General features: G+C 42.3%; 2 protein-coding genes across 3 annotated transcripts; both read right to left on the reverse strand.

The window, feature by feature from the left end:
* Window positions 1-10,100: 10,100 nt before the first annotated feature.
* Window positions 10,101-15,937, reverse strand: LOC110531377 (uncharacterized). The gene is made up of 2 exons (XM_021614568.3): window positions 15,675-15,937; window positions 10,101-11,411 (listed from the first exon to the last, which is right to left on the reverse strand). The coding sequence occupies exons 1-2, from the start codon at window positions 15,838-15,840 to the stop codon at window positions 10,564-10,566; spliced, it is 1,014 nt and encodes a 337-aa protein (XP_021470243.3). The 5' UTR covers window positions 15,841-15,937; the 3' UTR covers window positions 10,101-10,563.
* A 754-nt stretch (window positions 15,938-16,691) lies between these two features.
* On the reverse strand, window positions 16,692-21,233 carry LOC110531375 (uncharacterized). Of its 2 annotated transcripts, none has more exons than XM_021614566.3 (2): window positions 20,942-21,233; window positions 16,692-17,973 (listed from the first exon to the last, which is right to left on the reverse strand). In XM_021614566.3, the coding sequence occupies exons 1-2, from the start codon at window positions 21,123-21,125 to the stop codon at window positions 16,838-16,840; spliced, it is 1,320 nt and encodes a 439-aa protein (XP_021470241.3). In that variant the 5' UTR covers window positions 21,126-21,233; the 3' UTR covers window positions 16,692-16,837. The 2 variants fall into 2 exon arrangements, with proteins under 2 accessions (XP_021470241.3, XP_036843131.2); XM_036987236.2 differs by having other exon boundaries at window positions 19,041-21,229.
* Between the last annotated feature and the right edge of the window lie 702 nt (window positions 21,234-21,935).

The raw sequence follows: 21,935 nt of genomic DNA on the forward strand, positions 1-21,935 counted from the left end.
TTCTTTTTGTAGGGTACGAAAATGTGGTTTTCTGTTTGTAAATTTACATTTGTGTATATGAAATTTGGCCAAAAGTCTTTCTGGGTAAATCTCTAAGAGTCATTACAGCTGTGAGTCTTTCTGGGTAAGTCTCTAAGAGCTTTGCACACCTGGATTGTACAATATTTGCTCATTATTCTTTTTAAAATTCTTCACGCTCTGTCTAGTTGGTTGTTGATCATCGCTAGAGAGCCATTTTCAGTTCTTGCCATAGAGTTTCAAACCGATTTAAGTCAAAACTGTAACTAGGCCACTCGGGAACATTCAATGTCGTCTTGGTAAGCATCTCCAGTGTATATTTGGCCTTGTGTTTTAGGTTATTGTCCTGCTGAAGGGTGAATTTGTCTCCCAGTGTCTGTTGGAAAGCAGACTGAACCAGGTTTCCTCTGGTACTCAATGATGTGTTGTGTTCGATTTACCCCAAAGATAATGCTTTGTATTCAGGACAAAAAAGTACATTTATTTTGCAACATTTTTTAATAGCAGTATTACTTTAGTGCCTTATTGCAAACAGGATGCATGTTTTGGAATATTTGTGTTCTGCACAGGCTTCCATCTTTTCACTCAGTCATTGTGGGGCTTGCACAGCAAGAGACCCAATCTTAGATATTCAACATAATACTACTTATTATTCTTTAGCTCGCTACAGCTACACCGCTTAAGCTAGAAACGCTGTTCAAACTTCAAAACTTGCCGAAATGGTCTCACTCGAGTTGCTTGTATACAACTTTTTGACATCTGTTATAATGTTTTACGTTTTACATTTGTTTGTCCGTCCTCTTTTACGGCATTTCTTCTACATTCTAAGGCTCCCCATTGTGACATCATCACTCTCAACCAACAGTGAAAACATGCAACTTTTGACACAAATCAGCTAATTATTCCACTTTGCAACTACTTAGACAAACAGTTCAAGCATTCGTCTACTTCTCGGCATTTGGGGAAAAAAGTTACAGCAAGTTTAAGTAACTGTGTCAACAACATTTTCTGTAACAGTTTTGCAAACAATGTCAGTTTTGTCCACTACCCCCAAACAAGTTAGACAAACCGTTAGAGCTTATGGAATATTTGGCTACTTCTCTGCTATTCGTATTTGTTAAGATCTTATGATACAGCTGTTCGAGTAACTGCATTACCACATCTTCCAACTTTTCCCAAACAACTGTTGTTGTACTTCTCTGCTTGTCAAACCCGAAAATGGATTAGAAACGTTGTGTACCAATCTGTAACTAGAGCCGTTTTAGTAACCCATCACCTGTTCTCTTCTAGCAACGGCTTGAATTATGAGGAGAGTGACCACAATTACTGACCACAACAACACAAATATTGACGACAACAACAACTGAACCACACAACTACTGACCACACCCACACAACAACTGACCACACCCACACAACTACTGACCACACCCACACAACAACTGACCACACCCACACAACTACTGACCACAACCACACAACAACTGACCGCAACCACACAACTGCTTACCACATCTAGGGATGCACCGATATCCGATATTTTCCTTGCCAAAAAACTCGATACCAATTTTTTTTTTTTTAAATAGCAGCCTTTTAAACATTCTAGTACAGTTAAATAGTTGAAACACTTACACACACACACACTGACCAAAAAAGTTATTTTGTTTGCATTTACGTATGTCCCCATTACCAGTAAAACATAATCAAAACCTATTTCTTTCACTTACTTGCTGTGCTGTTTCGTTCATTTGTTCAATCGTTTCTTTCTCAACCAGCATTTCATCAAATCAAATTGTATTGATCACATACACATGGTTAGCAGATGTTAATGCGAGTGTAGCAAAATTCTTGTGCTTCTAGTTCCGACAGTGCAGTAATATCTAACAAGTAATCTAACAAATTCACAACGACTACCTAATACACACATATGTAAAGGAATGAATAAGAATATGCACATATAAATATATGGATGAGCGATGGCCGTGCGGCATAGGCAAGATGCAGTAGATGGTATAGAGTACAGTATATACATATGAGATGTATAATTAAAGTGGTGTTATTTAAAGTGACTAGTGATACCTTTATTAAATGTTTTAAAGTGGCTGGAGTTGAGTCAGTGTGTTGGCAGCAGCCACTCAATGTTAGTGATGGCTGTTTAACAGTCTGATGGCCTTGAGATAGAAGCTGTTTTTCAGTCTCTCGGTCCCTGCTTTGATGCACCTGTACTGACCTCGCCTTCTGCATGATAGCGGGGTGAACAGGCAGTGGCTCGAGTGGATGTTGTCCTTGATGATCTTTTTGGCCTTCCTGTGACATCGGGTGTTGTAGGTGTCCTGGAGGGCAGGTAGTTTGCCCCCCGGTGATGCGTTGTGCAGACCTCACTACCCTCTGGAGTGCCTTACGGTTGTGGGCGGAGCAGCTGCCGTACCAGATGGACCACACAACTACTGACCACAACTTCTAATCAAATCTACTGACTATTGATGGGAATTTAAAATTATTTCACTATTTGAATAATACAAAGTACAACTTTTTGAACTTCTTTCACTATTGCAAAAATAATACATAGTTACCATCTAGTTTAGATGTGGTATTGTGGAGTAACTAATGTTGTTGATCCAGACTCAGTTTTCTCCTATCACAGCCATTTTAACTATGTAACTGGTTTAAAATCATCATTGGCCTCATGGTGAAATCCCTGAGTGGTTTCCTTCCTCTCTGGCAGCTGAGTTAGAAAGGACGCCTGTGTAACCGATGTGAAACGGCTAGCTAGTTAGCGGTGGTGTGCCGTCACTCGCTCTGAGACCTTGAAGTAGGGGTTTCCCTTGCTCTGTAAGGGCCGCGGCTTTTGTGGCGCGATGGGTAACGATGCTTCGTGGGTGTCTGTTGTTGATGTGTGCAGAGGGTCCCTGGTTCGAGCTCGGTTCGGGCGCGAGGACGGAAGTTATACTGTTACACCTGTATCTTTGTAGTGACTGGGTGTACACCATCCGAAGTGTAATCAATAACTTCACCATTGTCACACCCTGACCTTAGTTTGCTTTGTATGTTTCTATGTTTTGTTTGGTCAGGGTGTGATCTGAGTGGGCATTCTATGTTACATGTCTAGTTTGTCTATTTCTATGTTTGGCCTGATATGGTTCTCAATCAGAGGCAGGTGTTAGTCATTGTCTCTGATTGGGAACCATATTTAGGTAGCCTGTTTGGTGTTGGGTTTTGTGGGTGATTGTTCCTGTCTCTGTGTTTGCACAAGATAGGGCTGTTTTGGTTTTTCCACATTTCTTGGTTTTGTTAGTCTATTCATGTATAGTTTCTTGATTTAAAGAACCATGAATAATAACCACGCTGCGTTTTGGTCCGCCTCTCCTTCAACTCAAGAAAACCGTTACAACCATGCTCAAAGGGATATTCAATGTCTGCTTTTTTGTTTGTTTTTTTGACCTATCTACCAATAGGTGCTCTTCTTTGTGAGGCATTGGAAAACCTCCCTGGTCTTTGTTGTTGAATCTGTGCTTGAAATTCACTGCTCGACTGAGGGACCTTAATTTATCTATATGTGTTGAATACAGAAGTCATTCAAAAATCATGTTAATCACCATTATTGCGCACAGAGTCCTCTGGAGAGCAGCCTATGTGAGCTGAAGGAGGACATAGATGCTTTTCTCCATGATTGCCGCCACAAGAAATTCAACACATCTAGCGAAAATGTATTGATGAGGTCAGTTCCTATCTGATTATTTTTAGTTTTTTTGTGACATCTTCAATCAGTTGAATGGACTTCTACAAGGGAGGGATAAAACAGTCATTTCCCTACACTGCTCAACTATATTCAGTCATCATCAGTACAGACCACTCCTGTGAGTTTTTAGATAAACTGAAAGCTAACTTTGCAACGAGATGAGTGTAAACCCTAATCCCCTACACCTTCTCTCACATCTCCTGTCTACTTCAAAGCCTCTCCTAATTAGCATCAAGGGCAGCCGGTCTAACCTAATGGTGCTTAGATGGCCTGCTGGAGACATGGGCATGGCAGGGTTCTGATGGAGACTGTGGATGACTACAGCTCAGTCAAGGAACTGCGTCAAACTCTCTTATTTCCTCAAGCAAACGGCGTAAATGAACTGAAAATTATATGGTTATAGTGTTTAGGTGTGTGTGTGATAGGATTGAGTATTTAGAATGTGAATGATATATGACCCTCACCAATTAACAGGCATTATCCTCACTAATTAAAAGGCATTACCCTCACTAATTAACAGGTATTACCCTCACTTGTCTGAGGAAAAGTAGGAATATGTTGTTTGGTATCTGTGTGACCGCACAGTTTTCACACAGATGTTGGAATATGTTATGAGAGTATACACAATACCAGGGTTGTAGTACTGTTATGAGAGTATACACAATACCAGAGTTGTAGTACTGTTATGAGAGTATACACAATACCAGAGTTGTAGTACTGTTATGAGAGTATACAAAATACAAGTGTTGTAGTACTGTTATGAGAGTATACACAATACCAGTGTATACACAATACCAGTGTTGTAGTACTGGATTGTGGTCTCAAGACCACGTATTGAGTGACTCGGTCTTGACTCGGTCTCGGACAATGAGGTCTTGTAATTTCTTCCCGAGACCAGCTGAGTAGAAAACGTGTTCAGTCAACACATAAAACAGTGTCGCCAGGCCTGATACACATTTCTTTTATGGCACATTTATAAAGTATGCTTCCTACTTTACTCATAACATTATTCTCTAGGGCTGTCCCCTACTAAAACAAATATTGGTAGACCAAGCATTTCGCTACACCCGCAATAACATCCTGCTAAATATGTGTACGTGACCAATAAAATTAGATTTGGTGCGCCTGGTACCAACTACCAAACTCCGTTCAAAGGCACTTCAATATCTTGTCCTGCCCATTCACCCTCTGAATGGCACACATACCCAATCCATGTCTCAATTGTCTGAAGGCTTAAAAATCCTTCTTCAACCCGTCTCCTCCTCTTCATCAGCACGGATTGAAGTGGATTTAACAAGTGACATCAATAAGGGATAATAACTTTCACCTGGATTCACCTGGTCAGTCTATGTCATGGAAAGAGCAGGTGTTCATAATGTTTTACATACTCAGTGTACATGATTCATTTAAATGTCCAATTTATTTTATTTTACCAGGCAAGTCAGTTAAGAACAAATTCTTATTTTGGCCTGTTCAGGGGCAGAATGACAGATTTGTACCTTGTCAGCTCGGGGGTTTGAACTTGCAACTAGTTCAACGCTCTAACCACTAGGCTACCCTGCCGCCTCTACACTCTAACCACTAGGCTACCCTGCCGCCTCTACATTCTAACCACTAGGCTACCCTGCCGCCTCTACACTCTAACCACTAAGCTACCCTGCCGCCTCTACACTCTAACCACTAGGCTACCCTGCCGCCTCTACACTCTAACCACTAGGCTACCCTGTCGCCCCTACACTCTAACCACTAGGCTACCCTGCCGCCTCTACACTCTAACCACTAGGCTACCCTGCCGCCTCTACACTCTAACCACTAGGCTACCCTGCCGCCTCTACACTCTAACCACTAGGCTACCCTGCCGCCTCTACACTCTAACCACTAGGCTACCCTGCCGCCTCTACACTCTAACCACTAGGCTACCCTGCCGCCTCTACACTCTAACCACTAGGCTATCCTGCCGCCTCTACACTCTAACCACTAGGCTACCCTGCCGCCCCAAAACATTGATATTCCAATCGCAGACTGCCCCTTTTGCATGTTCCTAATAAAACTCGTCTTCACCTACTTCTGCTTTCAGATCTATTTCTCAACTTACTGTATCAGCGCACTAATAGCAAATGCTGTACAGCTAGCTGTACCAATAAATAAGCACCTATCCATCTGTGGTAATAGCTTCAGGCGACCACTAGATGGCGGTGTAGGACCACTACATTGTGCAATATCCGTACAGTATCTGTACAGTATCCGTCAACCCAGTCCTAGTCCTGCAGCCACAGAGGAGCTTTTGAAGTGAACTCTACACTCTACATTGTCTGAATATCAGCAGAGAGAGGGAGAAAGAGGGAAGAGTGTCATTCAGTCATTCATAATTACACGACCTCATACATCTCTCGTTCTTCAGTGCATTTCTATCTTCCTCATCCCCCTTCTTTCTACTCCCACTCATCCTCTCTCTAAATCTCTCTTTCCCTTCCTCTTGTGACAAAACAAGCAAGTATAGTGTAGAGAACCAATTGTACCATCTAAACCGCTGTGAAATATATTTTTCAGAACCAAACATATTGTATATTCAGCTGTTTGAAAAGGGTGTACTAAAACTATGTTAAAGACAACAAACATTAGCATTTACTTATCTAATACTTCCTTTGGGAACAGAACACCTGTAGTGTGTCCGAAATGGCGCCCTATTTCCGATGTAGTGCACTACTTTTGATCAGGACCCATAATGCTCTGGTTGAAAAGTAGAGCACTATTTTTGATCAGGACCCATAATGCTCTGGTTGAAAATGTAGAGCACTATATTAGGATTAGGACTATATTAGGATTAGGGTGTCGTTTGGGACAGTACCCTCCGTTTGGGACAGTACCCTGTTGTAGAGAGATGGAAAGGGGTTAAGAGGGAGTAAGACAGAAACAATATATCTTCAGGAAAGAGTTGCTTGTACACTATTTGTCCTGTTTTACCGCATACAAAGTGGGTAATCTGTACGTGTGTGAAATGGAAATGTGTTTTTTTGCATATCTCAACTCCCTCTGAGAGTGGGGTCACAGCCAGGGACCAGGCATTATTGACGGTGACCCTGGAGCAATTAGGGTTAAGTGCCTTGCTCAAGAGCACATTGGCATATTTTTCCTATTGTCGGCTCGGGGATTCAAACTAGCAACCTTTCTGTTACTGGCCCAAATCTCTAACTGCTAGGCTACCTGTCACCCTACCTGCTATCCTTCCATCTGTCCAACACTTGTTCTCATACATTTTGACCTAATGCTGCTCAATCATGATATCATTTGAATATGTTCTGCCTGTGGATATGGAACCCTGAGCTGTTCACCGGATGTGCTGCCTTGTCCCGGAACTGCTGTTTTCAACTCTCTCTCTCTCTACCACACCTGCTGTCCAGACCTCTGAATGGTTGGCTATGAAAAGCCAACTGACATTTACTCCTGAGGTGCAGACGTGTTTTACCCTCTACAAGCACTGTGATTATTATTTGACCCTACTGGTCATCTATGAACGTTAGAACATCTTGGCCATGTTCTGTTATAATCTCCACCCGGCACAGCCAGAAGAGGACTGGTCACCCCTCAGTGCCTTGTTCCTCTCTAGGTTTCTTCCTTGGTCCATGCCTTTCTAGGGAGTTTTCCCTAGCCACCGTGCTTCTACATCTGCATTGCTTTCTGTTTGTGGTTTTAGGCTGGGTTTCTGTAGAAGGACTTTGTGACATCTGCTGCAGGGCTTTATTAATAAAATCAATTTTTATTAGTCACATGTGCCGAATACAACCGGTGTAGGCCTTACAGTGAAATGCTTACTTACAAGCCCCATACCCAACAATGCAGTTAAAAAATATATAAATAAGAAATAAAAGTAACAAGTAGTTGAAGAGCAGCAGTAAAATAACAATAGCGAGACTATATACAGGGGGTACCAGTACAGAGTCAATGTGGAGGCTATATACAGGGGGTACCGGTACAGAGTCCATGTGGAGGCTATATACAGGGGGAACCGGTACAGAGTCAATGTGGAGGCTATATACAGGGGGTACCGGTACAGAGTCCATGTGGAGACTATATACAGGGGGTACCGGTACAGAGTCAATGTGGAGGCTATATACAGGGGGTACCGGTACAGAGTCAATGTGGAGGCTATATACAGGGGGTACCGGTACAGAGTCAATGTGGAGGCTATATACAGGGGGTACCGGTACAGAGTCAATGTGGAGGCTATATACAGGGGGTACCGGTACAGAGTCAATGTGGAGGCTATATACAGGGGGTACCGGTACAGAGTCAATGTGGAGGCTATATACAGGGGGTACCAGCACAGAGTCAATGTGGAGGATATATACAGGTGGTACCAGTACAGAGTCAATGTGGAGGCTATATACAGGGGGTACCGGTACAGAGTCAATGTGGAGGCTATATACAGGGGGTACCGGTACAGAGTCAATGTGGAGGCTATATACAGGGGGTACCAGCACAGAGTCAATAGCGAGGCTATATACAGGGGGTACCGGTACAGAGTCAATGTGGAGGCTATATACAGGGGGTACCGGTACAGAGTCAATGTGGAGGCTATATACAGGGGGTACCGGTACAGAGTCAATGTGGAGGCTATATACAGGGGGTACCAGCACAGAGTCAATGTGGAGGATATATACAGGTGGTACCAGTACAGAGTCAATGTGGAGGCTATATACAGGGGGTACCGGTACAGAGTCAATGTGGAGGCTATATACAGGGGGTACCGGTACAGAGTCAATGTGGAGGCTATATACAGGGGGTACCAGCACAGAGTCAATGTGGAGGCTATATACAGGGGGTACCAGCACAGAGTCAATGTGGAGGATATATACAGGGGGTACCGGTACAGATCCATGTGCGGGGGCACCGGTTAGTCGAGCTCAAAATGCATTTGATATATTGATATTTTGGGAGATACTGATTCACTCCGTTTTAGATGGGATTTAGAAACACTTCAAATAAGGGCTGTGTTTCATGTAGACTTATCCTGGCATGATGCTTCGATAACTCTCTCGGACAAGGTGAATTTTATCAATATATTGGCCTGTATTTACCCCCTTATCTCAAATTAAATGCTAATTAGCTGCTAATGAGGCTATCATATAGAACTACAAATGCCTTATCTCTGGTTTAACTATCTAATGTTAGCTACATTTAGTAATGAATAAATGGACTACATTTGATTAAATTGACAACTTTGTGAACTATCTTGGGAAGTTCTAAATTTACACAATACATGTCATCTAGCTAGCTCGCTCATGGTCTAGCTAGACAGCAACATTAGCCTGGCTAGACGGCAACATTAGCCTGGCTAGACGGCAACATTAGCCTGGCTAGACGGCAACATTAGCCTGGCTAGACGGCAACATTAGCCTGGCTAGACGGCAACATTAGCCTGGCTAGATGCCAACATTAGCCTGGCTAGACGGCAACATTAGCCTGGCTAGACGGCAACATTAGCCTGGCTAGACGGCAACATTAGCCTGGCTAGATGGCAACATTAGCCTGGCTAGATGCCAACATTAGCCTGGCTAGACGGCAACATTAGCCTGGCTAGACGGAAACATTAGCCTGGCTAGACGGCAACATTAGCCTGGCTAGACGGCAACATTAGCCTGGCTAGACGGCAACATTAGCCTGGCTAGACGGCAACATTAGCCTGGCTAGACGGCAACATTAGCCTGGCTAGACGGCAACATTAGCCGTCTATCTAGCCATTTAAACGCATGAGAAATTCATAAAAACTAGTTTAGCTTTCTTTGGCTTTTATAAACCAACAGTCTAGCTTACTAGTTAACTAGCGAGCTAACTTAGATGATGAAGCTAGGCGTTCTTGATAATGTTTGTGTCTGTTGGGTGGTAAAGCCTACTTCCAAGTGCTACTTGACTTGTAGCTAGCTGTTTCAGAGATTGACTGCTTAGCATCCTCTCTGGAGTCAAAAGCGTGGTTACTCTACAGGCAGGAAGACATTGATCTGTATGCTGTTACAATCTAGCCAGCAGATCATAAGTATAGCCAGTAGGCAATATGGATGGGGGACAAAATCTAGCCAGCAGATCATAAGTATAGCCAGTAGGCAATATGGATGGGGGGACAAAATCTAGCCAGATATATATCGCAATATTTTCTGTGGACGATATTATATCGATACTCTGACACCCAAGTATCGATTTGTAAAATAATTAATAAAGTATGTATATTTGTTTTGCTAGATGGCGTTAGCTACCGCTAGTCGGCTGTAACAGCACCAAAACGCAAGTACTTTTCAACCTATAGCTTCGTTCTCCATCTACTTTAAAAAAAAAATGGTGAGCCAACATGTTTTCATCACTTTTATTTCCATGATCAAAACACATTTTCTGATGCTCTCTCGTCTCTCTGCAGGAGACATATAGGGAGCGATATGTTTACGAAAATATTAAATAGCAGCAATAACATCGCAATATCGAATCGCAATTTCAGATCGTGAATGAGCAGCACGAGCAGCAATTGAACTGATGAGAAACTCTTGAGAAAATGGAAGGAGATATTTTCTGGAATTGTATTTCGTGGCATCAACAACAACAACCTTCCTTTATCACCATGAGAGACATTCCTAATCAAACCATCAGATATTCCTGTTTCTAATGAAGAGAACTACAGACTTTGAACAGCAGACCTGTGAATTTCCTACAATCCTCTGTGCTGTTTGATCATTACCTTAATCAATCAAATCAAACTTTATTTACAGAATGTTTTCAACATTAAAATCGATCATAGATCTATATCAGTTCCTGCGTGGTTAGGTTCTGCCTGAGACCGAAACTTCCCCTGTGTGAGTCCGTATATGTGCAGTTAGGTGCTCCTTGCGAATGAATCCTTTACCACAGTAATCACAGCTAAATGGTTTCTCTCCTGTGTGAGTCAGGATATGTCTCCTTAGGTCCCCTTTCTGATTGAAGCTTTTACAGCAAAAATTACAGCTGAATGGTTTCTCTCCTGTGTGAGTCAGTATGTGTCTCCTTAGGTCCCCCTTCTGAATAAAGCTCTTCCCACAGTCACCACAGCTAAAAGGTTTCTCTCCTGTGTGAATCCTCATGTGCATGGACAGATTTCCTTTTTGTTTGAAGGTCTTACCACAAAAGGGGCAGGTGCAGAGTTCCCCCATTGGTGGGATCAGATCCAATTGTGGGTTGGGATCCAATTGTGGGCTGCTGTCAAGTCCTACTGGGTTGCTGCATATGGCTGAACTGTGGCTGTAGGCATTCTTCTGATTATCTGGAGGGCCACAAGGAATGTTGAAACCCTTAAGGTGGGTCACAGTGCCAAAAGGTTCAGGATCTACTGGTTTAGAGTCACTCTCTCTGTTCTCCACAGTCTGGGTTTGGGGAAGAGTCAAGGACTGAAGTGGGTCTTCCTGATCGCATTCACTTTTCACACAGGAAGGAGTGAAATTGAACTCTATGATATCAGGCTCCACCCCTTGAAGCTGCTCTTCCTCCTGACTGGTCCCGACTTCCTCCTGTTCCTCTTTAATCTGTGTGGGCTCTGGGTCCTTCTGCCCCAGACTGGGGCTCCACTCCTGCTCACAGTGCTGCTGCTCAGGGGGAACCTCCTCTTCAGAGTCAGCGAGAGAGAGCTGCAGGGAGTCTGGAGAGAAGGAGCAGACACTTGAATCATACATTTGAATGATATATTGCTAAGATCTAAACAGCCTTTAGACAGACTGTATCTCTTTAGATGTGCCTGAGTTCAGGTAGCTAGGGCCAGTTTCTAGACAGATATTGTATCTCAGTCTAGCAGTATAAAACTAACCCACTGTGTGAAGTATATACCATCGGTGCCTGTTTGGCAATGCTTTTCCCACATTGGGAGGTATATCAGTGATCAGTGCTGATAACAATGCTTAGTTTGCATTGTCAGTTGGTGCCAAGGAATTTATTCAATTCAATCATTAGATGCCACCCCCCCCCTCCCCCATCCAATTCAAAATCTAACACACACACAGACACACACACACACAGTACCAGTCAAAAGTTTGGACACACATACTCATTCAAAGTTTATTTTTATTTGTACAATTTTCTAGATTGTAGAGTGTTAGGAATTTTATGAATAATGACTAAACAATATCTACATTCTAAATAGAACTATAACTAATGAAACTTGTACTCTTGTTTTATTATATCTGATTAACAATACGAATTCAGAAGTGAGGGATTGTGGAGCATGAAACAGGGGGTAATTAAATAAAATAAATACCATTCCAGCCAGGTTGGAGAAGACTGGAAGTGTTTTTTTTTTTTTTTAAGTAAGCAGAAAGGGTCGTTAACCTATGGTTGAACCGATTCAACTTAGCTCTGGGATGTTTAGATTAGGCAGTGTGTCTTTTCTTAGGTTTCCCATTAGCTGGAACTGTCTGCTGAATGGTGATGGATGAAGAAAGGGGTGGGAATAAACTATTGAACTGTTGGGAGAAATAATATTTTATAACCTATGACGTCATATTTTGTAAATAAACTGTTGTTCGTGGTTAGATGGCAGCGCGCTCCGAGAATAAATACTATTATCTATTTTTGATAAGACTGGTCTCTGTCTATTTTATGCAAATAAGAATCTTACAAATTCTCATAAAATAGACTAAGTGAATTCAATTAATGAAAACATATTGGAATAATGAAATTACACTAACATAGAACACCTTCAAAACTAAGAAATAACACATGGAATAATGTAGCAACCAAAAAAAGTGTTAAACAAATCAAAATATATTTTAGATTTCAAAAAGTAGCCACCCTTTGCCTTGATGACAGCTTTGCACACTCTTGGCATTCTCTCAACCAGCTTCATGAGGTAGTCACTTGGAATGCATTTCAAATAACAGGTGTTCCTTGTTAAAAGTGTATTTGTGGAATTTATTTCCTTCTTAATGAATTTGAGCCAATCAGTGGTGTTCTGACAAGGTAGAGGTGGTTACAGAAGATGGCCCTATTTTGTAAAATACCAAGTCCAGGGCCTCCCGGCTGGCGCGCTGTACTGCAGCGCCAGCTGTGCCATCAGAGTCCCTGGGTTCGCGCCCAGGCTCTGTCGTAACCGGCCGCGACCGGGAGGTCCGTGGGGCGACGCACAATTGGCCTAGCGTCGCCCGGGTTAGGGAGGGCTTGGTCGGTAGGGGTGTCCTTGTCTCATCGCGCACCAGCGACTCCTGTGGCGGGCTGGGCGCAGTGTGCGCTAACCAAGGTGGCCAGGTGCACAGTGTTTCCTCCGGCGCATTGGTGCGGCTGGCTTCCGGGTTGGATGTGTGCTGTGTTAAGAAGCGGCTTGGTTGGGTTGTGTATCGGAGGACGCATGACTTTCAACCTTCGTCTCTCCCGAGCCCGTACGGGAGTTGTAGCGATGAGACAAGATAGTAGCTACTACAACAATTGGATACCACGAAATTGGGGAGAAAAAGGGGTAAAAATTAGGATATGAAGCCCATGTCGGGACTTGCCAGACAGTGACTCTAAAGTGAGTGACTAGCGAATCGAGTGTAGCCTAGCGAATCGCTGAGAGATATGTTAATTTGTCTCCCTAATTTGCATACTGGTATGCTTTTTGGAGTGTTTTTTCCATGTCCAGATGTAATTTTGTCATTAGTCACTGCGCTCTGTAGAGTTCCTATTTTCCTCATGTCAATTAACTCGTGACATTCCTGCATTACTTATATTCATTTAACCAACAAATACGATAGTCCGTTTAAAAAGCTTAAGGGTACACGACTGTGTACATATCTGGCTGTGTTGGCAAAATCACTACATATCCCAACGAGCCGGTGGATCTCAAAAGTGAACTTGGATCCGCGTTAAGTAGCAATTATATCCTTCGCCACCGTTGTCTTACGACAGATATCTCAAACCAGTCATGGCTATTCAATAAAACAAACCCAAATGTCTTATTGTATAACTAGCAAAGGAGTTTTGAAGATGAGTGTGCAGTATTTATGAAGTTTGGCAATGAGGACGAAAACTAGCATAGTTCAGCTAGTTTAGCCAGGGACACCTGGGGGAAAACAACCTTGGGGCAGGATATAGCTGGGCGCACATGCGCACTAGGCTAATTCAGGAGAGATTGTAGTTTTTATGCCCTGATATCAGGGGCTGGCGTCGAAATGTTCGCTAAAAAAAATAATTGACAAACAAATGAATCAGATGACTTATATTTAAGGTGAGGAAATAGATATAAAATCCCGAAATCAGCTGTAACTGTCAATAAATAATCAAACAAAGCTACATTTTTTTTTTTTAAACGGTGTTTGGATGAATCCTGAATATGAATGGTGAAGTCGCTTCCGGACACCTCCTCTATTAGCAATTACTTCAACTATCAATAAGGTAGAGCTACCTCAATCCCTCTCGTCGTTGTGTAGACTACATTTCTCTCTCATGTGGTTTCATATGATCTGTGTGTATCCGCCTCTATCTCTGCCCGGAAAGAATAGGCAAAATGGATTATGGTCATTGTAGTTAATTACCACGTTTCTGCACTGAACAAGATCAGAGATGAAGAGGCAAATTAAGAGGATTTACTCCGTCCAAAAGTTGTCCACAAAAATAAGAACACGGTGTGAGGAATTTTTGTTTTGAGGTCAATGAGAGTGTCGAATTCGGTCAACAAATTGAATTGCTATTTTGATACGTGATTTTTATTTGATCTAAAATAAGTTCCGTCATGGTTCTGTTGTTACAAATGCAATGATATAGGTGGACGGCAACTACAGACTATTTGTCCTCTCATTGGCTAGAACGAGCCCACCTGATCTCGTCTCCTCCCGCCTGCCTTCCATCTTTGAGGCCATGTATTTCCATTGTTAGAGCATTCACCCGACTGTCTTGTCAATATAATAGATCATCTTCGACAAGGTTCAACATTTGCGTCCTGAAAACTACAACTCCCAATCAGCTAAGCGTCCCACATAGGTCGTGACTTAATTTCTCTCCTGAATGATTTGATTTCTCCCTAGAGAAATGGCACGTTGAGCTCGCACAAAAAAAAACGGAACTAAATGGAATTCAAGTAATTGAACCGATGTCAGTCAATTAGTTGTTTAATAACAGGGGAAAACCTTTTTTTTTGGTTAATAGCTCACCACTACTTTAATTTATTTTTCAAGAAAATGTTTGTTTTAATAAAATAACAATTTGGAGAACAAAAATCATTGTGGCATTTAATATCTTGCAGTAAACTGTAAATAAATTGAATCTCAAGAGAAGATATTTAATGTTTAAAAGGTGTCATGTTCTCCACTTAGAAGATTGTCTGGATCATATAGGCCTAGACCATATCCAAAACAACTAAACAATACACTGAATTACTAAATGTTCAGACATTTAGATTGTAATGTAACGTCTTTCTCAGAGAAGATGGAAACTCGAGTCACAAATGTAAAGGGGCTGCAGCACTCCTACTTCGCCCGGCTATGCCAGAGGCAACCAAAATAAAGCTCATTCAGCGAAAATGTTTAACCAGGAAGGCATGGCTGGTTCCTTTTTCTATTTGGCTGGCTAATCAACATACACGGAGTATAATTGTGTTTTCACAGAATCCTAGTAATTACTACACGTGCTTAATTATGTCTCTTTTTTTTGTTGAGCCCACAACTTTACGCTGTGCCCTTAGAATAGGGCATCTGGCTCACGCCCAGTGTTGTGCCGAAAAGCCCCCCCCGAATTCTTCATTGCTGCGACTTGCTCGCTAGGATTCTGTCAGGGGGAGCTTTCGGCACAACACCGGGAGGCAGCCCAGCTCCAAATCTAATGCAATCAACTTTCAGCCGATGCAAACACAGGCGTCCGGGCGGGATTCATCGAACCCCCTCAATGTTTATCGCTCATTAGGGGACGAAGCAAGCTATCGGTAGATCCACATACGAACCTATTCTACATAGTTTTATGTCCGGTGTGATCCGCAGCAGGCTCCGTAGACGATTATTCTCCTCCTGGTACTCCACTACCATTTTCTCTACTTCCCCAAAAATCTCCACAGCAGCCGCAGTTAAACGATCATTTAAAAACACACTCAACAACTGTAGTTTATACATTTTCAGTCGAATGAGAGTTGGGTAGCCTATTCAGATCTGTCAGTGGGTATTTCTTTACTCCAATTCTACTTCCGTGTTTTAGTCAAGGAATCTTCGAAAATCCGTTGTTCTATTGGCTGGCGAACCCAGAAACACACAACAGCGCCGCCAGCTGGATGGGAGTTGAATACTGTGCAAAGCAGCCTACATAATCAATGATTCATCAGGAGTCGACTGTTAATCATTACTCTACACAGCATTACATCAATAATCATGAATGAGCAGAATTATGTCAAAATTGACAATCTCAACACCATCACATCACCTCCACCCTGGCATCTCTGTACTGGCTCCCCGTCTCAACACCATCACATCACCTCCACCCTGGCATCTCTGTACTGGCTCCCCGTCTCAACACCATCACATCACCTCCACCCTGGCATCTCTGTACTGGCTCCCCATCTCAACACCATCACATCACCTCCACCCTGGCATCTCTGTACTGGCTCCCCGTCTCAACACCATCACATCACCTCCACCCTGGCATCTCTGTACTGGCTCCCCGTCTCAACACCATCACATCACCTCCACCCTGGCATCTCTGTACTGGCTCCCCGTCTCAACACCATCACATCACCTCCACCCTGGCATCTCTGTACTGGCTTCCCGTCTCATTCCAGATTCAATTCAAAACCCTCCTGCTGACTTTCCAGTGTATTCATGGTAATATCCCTCCTTTTCCATGTCCCTTGTAGCGTCATCTGTGTTCTTTATATCAGTTGCCCTGTGTAATTGTGTCCATTAATATATATTTTTTTTATTTTTATTTTATACACTTTGAGATTATTCTTTTATAACTAAAATCGCTTTACAAATGTAATCAATTATTATTATTTATTATTATTACAGCAGACCTGTGAATTTCCTACAATACTCTGTACGGTTTGATCATTACCTCGTCATTCAAATCAAATCAAACTTTATTTACAACATTAAGTCCATGGTACAGTATATGTATTTATCTGAGACCCACAGTATGAATGGTCTGGGGTTGCTTTCCTTTCCTACGAGTGTTGTCCACATCCTGCCTTTTTATTCCCATCTTCTGACTGAAGATTTTCTTTCTTCTGTCTGTTTTTCCCTCTTTGTGGATATTGTCCATATGCTTCAGTAGATGAGTCTTCCGAGTGAATCTTTTACCACAGACTGAGCAGCCATGTTGTTTTTCTCCTGTGTGAGTCTGTCTATGTTCAGTTAGGTGCTCCTTGCGATTGAAGCTTTTCCCACAGTCACCACAGCTAAAAGGTTTCTCTCCTCTGTGAATGCGTATATGCCTGGTAAGGTGCTCCTTACGATTGAAGCTTTTCCAACAGTCACCACAGCAAAATGGTTTCTCTCCTGTGTGAATACTCATGTGCCTGGACAGATGTCCTTTTTGTTTGAAGGTCTTCCCACAAAAGGGGCAGGTGCAGGGTTTACCACCGTGACAGAGTTGGACATGGGCCTTCAGTTTACAGGTGGAGGTATAGAGTTTTTTGCAGAAGAGGCATTCACTGGGTCTCTTCCTGGTGTGAGTCACATGCCTCTGCAGGTCAGCTTTCAGTGCAAATGTTTCACCACAGTCACGGCAGTGGTGAGTTCTTCTAGATGTGCTGGGTTTGAAACACTGTTTCTCCATTGGTGGGTTGAGACTCAGTGGGTTGGGATCCAATAGTGGGCTGCTGTCACGTCCTACTGGGTCGCTGCTTATGGCAGAGCTGAGGATGAAAGCATTGTTCTGATTATCTGGAGGGTCACACAGATTGTTGAGATCCTTTAGGCGGGTCACAGTGGCGTAAGGTTTGCGATCCACTGGTTTAAAGTCTCTCTCTCTGTTCTCCACAGTCTGGGTTTGGGGAAGAGTCAGGGACTGAAGTGGGTCCTCCTGATCACATTCACCTTTCACACAGGAAGGAGTAAATATAAAGTCTTTGGTATCAAAGAACCCTTGAAGCTGCTCTTCCTCCTGACTGGTGCTGAGTTCCTCCTGTTCTTCTTTAATCAGTGTGGTCTCTGGGTCCTCCTGCCCCAGACTGGGGCTCCACTCCTGCTCACAGTGCTGCTGCTCAGGGGGAACCTGCTCTTCAGAGACAGAGAGAGAGAGCTGCAGGGAGTCTGGAGGGAAGGAGAGGAGGGTCAGAGGTCATCGATAAAGCCTTTAGACATCATTGTTGGGGTCATTTCAAAAGGTGAACTGAAATTAAAATTCTATGATTGTAAGACTATAATCTATTTTCAATTACTTCCTTATAATGTGAAGAGAAGAAGCTATTTAGTAAAAAAATAAGAAGTTTGAATTGGTTCAATAATGTGTGTTATTGTGGGTTTATAACCTGCTGTGTCCAGTCTGTTTGTGACTTGAATACCCAGTTATATAATGGTAAAATGATTGTGGCATGGCTCTGCATTACAGTGGATAATATCCCATTGTGTTGGAGCTAGAGCACCTGCCTGTACAGCCAAGGGTGAACAATAAACTAGATGCTCAAGATGTTGTCACTGCCATGTAAATGTGTTTCCACTTTGGATATTGGTTTCATATTTGGATTTCCCTTGTCAATCTCTCTTTGACGGGAGATCCTAGGATGATGAAAGTGCTATGTCTAGAAACAGAAGATGGTAGAGAGCATGCTACACCCTTTGCTTTTGAGTTAAGTTCTGTTTTCATAGTGACTTTACATTGGTTTCAAATGGGGGAATGTATGCGCTCTAGGCTAAGGGACCGTCTTAAAAGTGCCATCTGCAGAACCTGGTGTTTACAGATTTTTTTTTTTGTCTTAATCATAGGAGGTTGGTGGCACCTTAATTGGGGAAGACGGGCTCGTGGTAATGACTGCAGCAGAATAGGTGGAATGGTATCACATACATCAACTACATGGTTTCCATGTGTTTAATGACATTCCATTCGCTCAGTTCCGGCCATTATCATGAGCTGTCCTCCCCTTAGCAGCCTCCTGTGTTCTCAATTGAATGATCTTAAAATCTTAAACCAATTTTATGTTGTTTTTCCCACAACAATTACATTATGACATTTGATCTTGTTTATTTTTTATGGATTTGTGTAAAAAATATGAGGTAAAAAAATATGAATACACCCATCTTCTAACTTGGATACAATCTACTGCAGCCACTTGCATTACGTAGAGAGATAAAAATCACTTGGAGCAAGGTCACTGATGTACCTAATCCATGAAACATCCATTAGAATTCCTAATTTAAGGGCCTCCCGAGTGGCGCATTGGTCTAAGGCACTGCATCGCAGTGATTCTGGATTCGTGTCCAGGCTCTGTTGCAGCCGGCCGCGACCCGGAGGCCCATGGGGTGGTGCACAATTGGCCCAGCGTCGTCCAGGTTAGGGAGGGTTTGGCCGGTAGGGATATCCTTGTCTCTAGTGACTCCTGTGGCGGGCCGGACGCAGTGCACTCTGACCAGGTCGCCAGGTGTACGGTGTTTCACAACGACACATTGGTGCAGCTGGCTTCCTGGTTGGATGGGCGTTGTGTCAAGAAGCAGTGTGGCTTGGTTGGGTTGTGTTTCGGAGGAAGCGTGGCTCTCGACCCTCGCCTCTCCCGAGTCCGTACGGGAGTTGCAGCGATGAGACAAGACTGTAACTACCAATTGGATACCACAAAATTGGGGAGAAAAAAGGGGTAAAAAAAATAAATCCTAATTTAAAGTTAGCTGATTTTAAATGAATATTTCGGGGAAAAAATGTAATAGCTTAATATCCACATGTGCAAAAATATCTACTGACAAGTACTGTTCTCTACTTTGGCAAAATTCCTTGTTTGAATTCCTTCTAACATGAATTTAAGATCATCTGATTCTAGACACATTCCGTTGGACTCTGAGAGCCATTGACGAGAGAACTCAGGATAAAAAGGGGTTGCTAGTTTGGCCCAACCTAGCCTACAAGCAAGCTAGCTAATAGCTCAAAATATAACTTTACAGTAAAATCACAGGTGAAAGGGGAAATATAATAATCTTTGGTAAAGCCACAACAGAATTATAGCTACATTCAAATATTTTGATATTGTGAAACTATTGTGCTTATTGTTGTAAATGGAATTACTGTGAATAAAAAAAAATAACAATCACTTCCTGGTTTTAGTGACGCAAACAATGTTTTTATCCATGCACGGAAAAAGGAAATAATGACGTATGTGTTTGAATAGTGATCACTGAATCCCTAAAAACAGTGTATTATTAATAGTGATGGGAAACCGAGGCTTTCTAAATGCTTCGGGAATTTCACCAAATTGTTCTGGAAAAACAATGAATTGCTCAGAGCTTCATTACCTGTTCACAACAGTGGAGGCAGGCTCATTGTAATGGCTGGAATATAATCTATTTAACGGAGTCAAACATGTGGTTTCCATATGTTTGCTTTGTTCAATACCGTTCCATACATTCCATTACAGCCATTACAGTGAGCCAGTCCTCCTACAACTCCTCCTATCAGCCTCTGCTGGTTCACAATGCACATTAATAACATCTGCTTGTCAGCAATGAATAACAGCGTCTAATTATGAGATGTTTTTTTTTTTTCTCAAAATGTTTCCTTCAAAACTCCATAGCTCAGTGGTAAGTCGTTGGCTTTAGTAGCTCATGAATCAGTTGGAAAAGCAGGTTCAATGTTTACATTATGCTTCCCTTTCATGTCTTCGAAAAGCATCCTACGTAATGCCATGGATTCAGTTAAGACAGAAGAAGCTTATACTATACTAAATAAAATACTTGAAAAACAGTACATAGTGTGATTTCGCATAGATTATTTAGAAATGTGTTTTAATATAGGGATTTGACCGCATACCCTAAAATCCCCGACTATTCTATTGTACACAACTGTACCTACTATGATACCAGTCAGGTGAAACGTTTTATAACAACACCCTAACTATACTTGCAAGTACGGTGTCCAGTAGAGGTATTTAAAAGCAGCTTGGAATCGAAAAAAGCGCACCGTTTGAAAATGCACGTGATCAAACGAATCGGTACACTGCTTTGCGGTTTTGACGCATGCCTCGATGCTCCGGTATCAAACGTATAGCACACATTATGAATTGAGGAGAACTGAACGCACCACCAGTTCGACATAGTTGTAACTCTGGTGTAATGAGCTCCGGTGTGATCCCCAGCAGTCTCCGTAGCCGATCATTCTCCTCCTGGTACTCCACTACCGTTTTCTCAACTGCCCCAAAAATATCCACAGCAGCCGCCGTTAAACGCTCATTTAAAAACACACGAAACAACTGTAGTTTAAACATTTTCAGTCGAATGACATTTGGGTAGTCTATTCAGTCAGTAAGCCTTTACTCCACACAAGCTAGAATGCAAAATCAAAACAAAGACTTCTATGACACAAGCAAGAATAATGAAGTACTTCCGGGTCACGGATTTGTTATATATTTCAGAATAAGTGTCCCATCCTGTATACTTTGTAAATAATTAGGGCAAAAATTATGTAAAATGTGTACAGTTATCCATATATTGTATGCTGCTTATCATACAAAGAATAATTACAAGTATTTCTACAAGATATTACTTGATTTATGTGTTCATGTTTTTGTTATAATGTGGTGAATCGGTTGTGGTTGTGTTTCAATACAGACATTTAAACCTTCGCCTACACAGAAGGTAAATAAAATAAAAACTCCTGTGGTGTATACTTAAAGGAAAACTCCACCCTAAAACTATATTTGGGTATTTTTTTCATTAGTCCATTGCCATTGTCCAAAAATGTTTAGCTCAGCAATCAAGTTCTCAAGATACTTTCAAAATACAGAAATCATCCCTGTATGACGCATTTTGCATCATATGATGCTGCATTTCGCAACATAATTGTACATTTTCAGTTATAAAACTGACGTTATAAAACTGAAAAAAATTGATGATGGGTGTACTGTGTATTGAATGGGTGTACATGGGTGTATTTAAATTGGCTAGTAGGTAGCTACTTCCCACGCCATTGTCGAACAGCAGAGCTTGTCAAACGGGAGCGAAGGGCACTGTGTCCCGCTGATGTGGCCATGTTGTTGCCGTTCATACCCTCCCCATTGAGGAGTAGACTGTATGTA

The sequence above is a fragment of the Oncorhynchus mykiss genome, chromosome 9 (assembly GCF_057628025.1).
Source record: "Oncorhynchus mykiss isolate SJ-2025 chromosome 9, ASM5762802v1, whole genome shotgun sequence".
Taxonomy (NCBI): domain Eukaryota; kingdom Metazoa; phylum Chordata; class Actinopteri; order Salmoniformes; family Salmonidae; genus Oncorhynchus; species Oncorhynchus mykiss.

Bases quoted from the DNA above. Each gene is read 5' to 3' on its own strand.
- LOC110531377 (XM_021614568.3), bottom strand. From the start codon at position 15,840: ATGTATAAACTACAGTTGTTGAGTGTGTTTTTAAATGATCGTTTAACT. The intron at 11,412-15,674 runs GTTCGTATGTGG...CCTTCTCTCCAG, and splicing joins CATAAAACTATGTAGAATAG to ACTCCCTGCAGCTCTCTCTC.
- LOC110531375 (XM_021614566.3), bottom strand. From the start codon at position 21,125: ATGTTTAAACTACAGTTGTTTCGTGTGTTTTTAAATGAGCGTTTAACG. The intron at 17,974-20,941 runs GTGCGTTCAGTT...CCTTCCCTCCAG, and splicing joins ACAACTATGTCGAACTGGTG to ACTCCCTGCAGCTCTCTCTC.